At 37.6% G+C, this 7872-nt stretch overlaps 1 protein-coding gene across 2 annotated transcripts; it reads right to left on the reverse strand.

Annotated features, from left to right (window-relative positions):
- Positions 1 to 576: 576 nt before the first annotated feature.
- Positions 577 to 4293, reverse strand: dnajb9a (DnaJ heat shock protein family (Hsp40) member B9a). 2 transcript variants are annotated; one of them, XM_034145944.1, is made up of 3 exons: positions 4123 to 4293; positions 3392 to 3622; positions 577 to 2157 (listed from the first exon to the last, which is right to left on the reverse strand). In XM_034145944.1, the coding sequence occupies exons 2-3, from the start codon at positions 3606 to 3608 to the stop codon at positions 1724 to 1726; spliced, it is 651 nt and encodes a 216-aa protein (XP_034001835.1). In that variant the 5' UTR covers positions 3609 to 3622; positions 4123 to 4293; the 3' UTR covers positions 577 to 1723. The 2 variants fall into 2 exon arrangements, with proteins under 2 accessions (XP_034001835.1, XP_034001836.1); XM_034145945.1 differs by lacking the exon at positions 4123 to 4293 and adding an exon at positions 3937 to 4003.
- Positions 4294 to 7872: the final 3579 nt, after the last annotated feature.

The raw sequence follows: 7872 nt of genomic DNA on the forward strand, positions 1-7872 counted from the left end.
AAAACCCTTTATATATACAGTCTATGGTAAAACCCTTGAAATAGTCATCGAGTAAGGCACACCTTCAAATCCTACAAATCGATATAATAAGTGCTTCAACAATGTAAAGTTAATATTACAGTCTATCTGACATTGACATTTTCTGTTGAGGCCAATACTAAGGTAAAAATCATATACTGATATCTGCTCATTTTATTGTATTTTGTCGACCAACAACCCTTCATTTTGGTTAATAATTATGTATTTTACAATGAATTCAAAGTTGATCTATAAGAAAATACTTATTTCTGAGGTAACAATGTTTTTTAAATGTTGTTTTTGGTCCTTAACAAATAACCAATATAAAAATAAGTATTATCTGAATTTTTTCTTTTTTTTAAACGGTCGAGAAAGTATTAAAATAAATACGAGGCAGAATGATGTTAACATTATACTCTTCCAAATAATTCAAACCAAAGGAATTTCAGTTTGGTATCTACTTTTTATTTTTCAAAAGACATTTTATACAAAATCGAAAGTGCCTTTGAATTTTTCAAGTACTATCATTATTGGAGATAAACATTGTACACAACGGTGTAAAAGGAGCACTTTATTGTGACTAGTTCAAATATAAGATGTAATGGAACGAAAACAGTATGCAGTGTACATTTGAAACAAATATTTTAAAATTGGAATATAAAAAAATAAACCTTGTGACAAGTACAATCTGATGTTGTGAAACCTATGTGCTGTAGTCTGCTTGTGTTAGTTTACAGAGAACACTCTTTGTAGTTTGCCTGCCGGGCCAGTCAGAGGTATTTATTTATATTTTAGCATGTCCGGTTGATTTTTAACCATGGTAATTGGAAATGTATATTAAATACTCATCAAGAAAACAGAAATTGTTGTATTTTTTTGATGATGAAAGATGACCTCAATCTAGATGTCCTCTGCCACTTTGAGTAACTCAAAATACCACAGCAGAACAGCGTAGGCTTCACACTTATTTATAAAGATAGGCTGGAGTCAAAAACATTTATCTATTTACTTATACCTCTTTACTACTAATATTTACATATATTTACAAATGTGTAACTTTCTTTACAAATGCACTCAATACAACACATTTAAAAATATAGTTTGTTCAAAAATGACTGGAAGTGTAGAATGAATGAATATTTAAACAAGATGTAACACAAACAAGTTAAAGAGTAAAACTAGCCAGCTTGTGGAGGGTCAGAGGATTGTGTTGACAACGCTGACATAAGCAGAAATCCACTGGCTATTGTTTGTACCTTGAGTTGTGGTTTGAAACCAACAATGACAAAACCTATACAAAAGACACTCAAATCTAAACAAATACACATAATAGAAATGGTGAATTACTGACACACGAGTATTTCTTTAACAAAAATGTTTCTCCAAACATTAAACTTAACCAGTTCCACTATCAAAAGGTGCTTAAAATGATCGACAAAATACTCCGTCAGGTTATTTCACAATACGTGAAAAACTACTACAATCATGTACAAGTCCATGAGCACCACACAAGAGGAATAGCTTTAAGAAAACATAGCTTTTTAGACCTAAAATAAGTAAACTGATGTTAACTGTGCCTGAATGTCAGATATCAATGTCATCGCTCACATTTCACAGCATTTGAACCAAGTGGCTTTATGTTACCTAATGGATACAACAGTTTTGTATGCCATTTGGACAACTTTGAGTCATTTCACATTGCATCTTAAGATGCAGTACAGTCTGTGTATGTGGTTACCATATTTCCCCTGCGTTGTGTCACTGTTCTACAGTGTTGTTTTGATGCACCATGAAACCTGTTGTCAGTCTGTTTGGTGCTGTCAAAGGTAAACATTTTCTCTATGTCCTCATACATATCATCAAAGATACCTGCTCCAAAACCTCCTTGAACGCGTCTCTTATGTCTACTGTGGGACTCCTTGTGGGTCCTGGAGTGTTCATCAAAGTGTCTTCGATGACGGGCATGCCTGTTCTGGCTGTAGATGTCAAAGTCTTTGAAAATGTCATCAAAGTTGAAGCTGAAAGGTTGGTGTGCGCCCTGTCTATGTCTGCCTTGCGTCTCCCCAGTGAAATATGCAGAGGTGTCACCAAACTGGTCATATTCTCTTCTTCTGGTTTCATCTGATAACGTTTCATAAACTGTGAAAAGGAAGACATAATTCAGTCAAGGTTGGATTAGCATCTCATCAACATTTCTAAAAAGTCCCATCTACGCATATAGCCATTATATGAGGGTGGGACAAGTCCCCCCCACCTTTTAAAATGATTAGTTTAGACCCCCCCACTTTTACAATGCGGAAAGTCCGTGAATCGGTCTATCCACTCGCCACTCTCTGTAGAGTGCTGTGTCAGTGCTTCATTATCAAATCCATTCCACTTGCTTATTGAGAGAATGCCCAAATCAATAAAATTCCATACCCTGTTTTCACTGCTACTTTGTACCAAGGCAGATTCTCAGAGCCATACACATGACCCGTACACATGCTTCGTTTTTTGTGTAGCTGTGTCTGTAGTTCTAAAATTATGCGCGCCAGTTTCCCCGCTGCGAGGCTCTGGCGCTAACAGTTCACGAGCGTGCTCCACTAGCACCCGGATATAAGGCGCTCTTATTAAAGAGGTGGAGGGAGAGTCCTCTCCTGTCAGACTGAGAGGCTGATAACTACAGCTCAGTGAGGTAAAGGACTCTCTGAGAGGTGGAGGGAGAGTCCTCTCCTGTCAGACTGAGAGGCTGATAACTACAGCTTAGTGAGGTAAATGACTCTCTGAGTGTTTAGATAGTTAACTTTAGTCTAAGTAGTGGGTCTCAAATGGTTTGGTAATCATTTATGTAAAGTATTTCCAAGGCACACCTTTTATATGATCATTATACAAAATAAGAGAATAACAGGTATGAAATAATTCCAACTCATTCTATAGGACAGTAACACAAGAATACCGTTTAAAAGGGGAGTTATTTGTAAAATATGCATAAAGAAAAAGTTAATCTGTTTACAGTTCTGTTTCACAAGGGTGTTTTTGAGAAATGTATCCATAGATTTAGTCCCTAATTTTGCTCTCAAAGTGCAGCAGATTGATGCATTTAAAAAAAATAATCTTCCCGGGGGAGCATGCCCCCGGACCCCCCTGTCAAATTGTCCCACCCACAATGAGGATGCTTCCTACGCCCATGCATCCAAGTACATGAAAAGCGTAATAGGAAATGTGCGAGCTCTCAGCATATTCATCCTTCAGAGTTCTTGAATTGAAGCTGAGAAAGATTTATCATTATCGTCCACACTGGATCACGCAACACTACACAATGGAATATCATTCCATTATGTAACAAAACAATACAATTATCCCACCAAAACAAGAAAGATAGATTTATCTGTACCTTCAGCGATTTCTCTGAATCTCACTTCAGCGTCTGGGCTCTTGTTCTTATCTGGGTGATGTTTCATTGCAAGCTTGTGGAAAGCTTTTTTTATCTGTCGCTCAGTAGCATCTTTAGGCACTCCCAGTATATCATAATAGTCCTTCTTGGCAAGTATTAGCTCTGTTATCATGAGGATGCACACTGCAAACGTTACAGCCGACTGTGCAGTTGCCATAGCTCTGATGCCCCCTGCATTGAAGAGAAATGGAAGTTAAAATGTATGCATGTATAAAAAAGAGAGTGGTAATGAGTTAATTTGTGTTTATACATAAGAGAAGAAGGCAACTTAGCAAGTAGCCATAGACAACATACAATAGTAAATATCTTAGAAACATGACATTGCAATATTAGCTATTTTAAACTTACAAAATGACAGTAAAACGATTGAGTCCAAATGTATTGTTTTTATATCTTCTTGTGCATAAGCTTTGACTAATGAATTTACATGTTATACCACAATAACATGTGCCTTACATTCTAATAACTTCGGCAACATACATTACCTTGAATGATGAATTACCACTGAGTCGCAGTTATTGTAAGATAGTTTTAACGTTATATTGATAGTTTCACCGCCATGTTTTCATAGACATCAGCCGTCACGGCCGTCACCCTTAACGTTAGCTGACGTTGCTAACACAGGGCACTGCCCACTTCGTTTCTCTCCTTTCTTTTAAACCCAAACTCACCGTTAAAATAGACCCACGTCCTGCTTAGCTGGTGTGTTGCAGGGCTGCCTATCAAACTATGTATCCAACGCTAAACATGACAGTGTCCAGTTTTTAGTTTAAGTGAGTGTTATGGAAAAAAAAGCAGCGGTCAGAAGCAGCATCATTTCCATGTCTTCTTCGATGACTACATTGCATCAGAGTAAGTGCAGGTTAGTGCGCTTCTGCCCTCTGTTGGTCAATGCCGGTGTTGTGTCAAATTATGCACCCCCATCATGAAATGCCCCCCTTGTCACGGGAACGCGCATTTCTAAATGACACGTTTACACTATGGTTTACACCTTAAAACGATGTTTAAAACGAAAAGTAAACGTTCAGGGTTTTTATTAATGGTAATTTTCAGACTGTGAGTTGTTTAGTGGTAGCTCATATAGTCTTGATTCTTGTGGTTAAACTTTTCGCTCCGTATTTGATGGTAGTGGTGTCGAAATTCATTCATCACTTCCTTTTCAGTTTTTTGAGGGTGGGATTGATACAAACATCTTTTTGGGTGGGGTGCATTTTATGACAGGCCTGGTTATCACAATATGCCCCCCTTAATATCTTACAAAATAAAAGTGTCACATTCATGAAACTTGCTCCATTCATTGGTACAAGTCCTACAACTATACCCTGAAAAATGCTTGAGGGTGGGATTGATACAAACATCTTTTTGGGTGGGGTGCATTTTATGACAGGCCTGGTTATCACAATATGCCCCCCCTTGCTATCTTACAAAATAAAAGTGTGTAGTGTCACATTCATGAAACTTGCTCCATTCATTGGTACTAGTCCTACAACTATACCCTGAAAAATGCTTGAGGGTGGGAATAATACAAACATATTTTTGGGTGGGGTGCATTTTATGACAGGCCTGGTTATCACAATATGCCCCCCCTTGCTATCTTACAAAATAAAAGTGTCACATTCATGAAACTTGCTCCATTCATTGGTACAAGTCCTACAACTATACCCTGAAAAATGCTTGAGGGTGGGATTGATACAAACATCTTTTTGGGTGGGGTGCATTTTATGACATGTTTACAAATGTTATAGTCTTTGTCAGCATATTTTTGCCACGTTATGCACCCCTTGCTATCTTACAAAATAAAAGTGTCACATTCATGAAACTTGCTCCATTCATTGGTACAAGTCCTACAACTATACCCTGAAAAATGCTTGAGGGTGGGATTAATATAATATATCTTTTGGGGGGGGGGGGGGTGCATTTTATGACAGGCCTGGTTTATCATCCGAGTCAGAAATAAAACAAATATGGAGTGAGGGCTAGTCCTGCAATTGTCCAACACATTTACATACACACAGTAATTAATAATACATGTTGAATGAAATATAGAAATAAAGTGACATATTATCCATACTAAAATTGTGTACATTATCACACATAAAATAAACATTCATTTTGAAGATTAGAGTCCAGTGACATGGTAATCAATCTAAATCAGTGTGAACAACATGTCATATTCATCTTTAACCCTTGTGTTGTGTTCGAAAGCTGTTACCGTTCATGGTGTTCTCGGGTCAATTTTGACCCATGATTTATCTCCATCTCCAAAACACTCCAAAATAATGACTATCATCCAATATTGTTTTAATGTATGTGACCCTTTTATTTTGTAAGATATTAAGGGGGGGCATATTGTGATAACCAGGCCTGTCATAAAATGCACCCCACCCAAAAAGATGTTTGTATTAATCCCACCCTCAAGCATTTTTCAGGGTATAGTTGTAGGACTAGTACCAATGAATGGAGCAAGTTTCATGAATGTGACACTTTTATTTTGTAAGATAGCAAGGGGGGGCATATTGTGATAACCAGGCCTGTCATAAAATGCACCCCACCTAAAAATATGTTTGTATTAATCCCACCCTCAAGCATTTTTCAGGGTATAGTTGTAGGACTAGTACCAATGAATGGAGCAAGTTTCATGAATGTGACACTTTTATTTTGTAAGATAGCAAAGGGGGGCATATTGTGATAACCAGGCCTGTCATAAAATGCACCCCACCCAAAAAGATGTTTGTATTATTCCCACCCTCAAGCATTTTTCAGGGTATAGTTGTAGGACTAGTACCAATGAATGGAGCAAGTTTCATGAATGTGACACTTTTATTTTGTAAGATAGCAAGGGGGGGCATATTGTGATAACCAGGCCTGTCATAAAATGCACCCCACTGTTAGAAATTAAAATCAATGTTTTATAGCATAATTTAGAAAACATACCGTCAGTTTAAAAGCTGTCTTATGAAGAACTCATTGATTTCAGTATTGTGTTCACACACCTTAAAAGGTGTGAAAGGAGGGATTGTTAGAAATTAAAATCAATATTCAATGACGTAATTTAGTTTAAACGCACAGTAAGCTTTGTCGTAGCAGCTGATACACAGACACAGTATGCAAAACCTCACCCCCTAAAAAAGCGACTGTTGATCACACATACATTTAAGATTCACTCTCAGAGAGATGACCTAATCAGAGAAACTAAGACAATGAGAAAGAGGAGGGAAGTTCCCTCCCTACGTCACCGCCCACCATTGATGAGGAGGGGTCACGACTGAGATTTAGCTGGACAGCACTTCTTCTTCTTCACCACGGGACTTCACCCCTTCACCCCGGCGAGGCAACAGCTGCTCTGTCTCTCCTCTTACCCTCTGCTTGTTGTATCATCGTGCCATTTAATTAAACTCAACCAATTTGAACCTTTTCGGAGACTCCATTAGTCTCTTCATTCTAAGCTCCTCTCCTGGGCGCGAGAACATCGAATACTTCTAACACCACCCAAAAAGATGTTTGTATTAATCCCACCCTCAAGCATTTTTCAGGGTATAGTTGTAGGACTAGTACCAATGAATAAAGCAAGTTTCATGAATGTGACACTTTTATTTTGTAAGATAGCAAGGGGTGCATAACGTGGCAAAAATATGCTGACAAAGACTATGTAACATTTGTAAACATATATTTTGATTATTATGACAAATATGTAAAATTAAACAATACATTTTAAAGCACGTGTATACAGACAGGACGTAACAATAATTAAAAAAAAAAGGAAAGTGACGAATGAATTTCGACACCACTACCATCAAATACGGAGCGAAAAGTATAACCACAAGAATCAAGACTATATGAGCTACCACTAAACAACTCACAGTCTGAAAATTACCATTAATAAAAACCCTGAACGTTTACTTTTCGCTTTAAACATCGTTTTAAGGTGTAAACGTGTCATTTAGAAATGCGCTTTCCCGTGACAAGGGGGGCATTTCATGATGGGGGTGCATAATTTGACACAACACCGGTAATGTGGGACTGTCCGATAGTGACCCTGATGTTTACAGCAACGATATGATGTTTTAAAAACTAACTGCTACTAGTAGTAGCTACTTGCTAAGTCTTACTATTGATAAATATCAATATTTATCGACACAATAGCTGACTTAACTTAGATAAATATCTATACATGCTATGATCTCATAGTGTTTTTTTAGGTATATATAGGCTGCGATTACGTGATTATAACGTTTGTGGAAAAAGTAGTCACTACATTTCCAAGTATTTGCGTAGCGCTCCATTTGATTGTGTGTGTATCCCGCGTGTTAAGTAGTAGGGTGGGGTTCCATTTCTAGTTGTTGGTGGGAACTCCGCCTTCCAGGGAGAAGTCCGGTGTACTCTGGTATCACTTGAAAGTCGATCATCTGCTACAGTAAAAG

This window comes from Trematomus bernacchii, unplaced genomic scaffold (assembly GCF_902827165.1).
Source record: "Trematomus bernacchii unplaced genomic scaffold, fTreBer1.1, whole genome shotgun sequence".
Lineage (NCBI taxonomy): Eukaryota > Metazoa > Chordata > Actinopteri > Perciformes > Nototheniidae > Trematomus > Trematomus bernacchii.

Bases quoted from the DNA above. Each gene is read 5' to 3' on its own strand.
- dnajb9a (XM_034145944.1), bottom strand. From the start codon at position 3,608: ATGGCAACTGCACAGTCGGCTGTAACGTTTGCAGTGTGCATCCTCATG. The intron at 2,158-3,391 runs GTACAGATAAAT...TCCTTTTCACAG, and splicing joins ATTCAGAGAAATCGCTGAAG to TTTATGAAACGTTATCAGAT.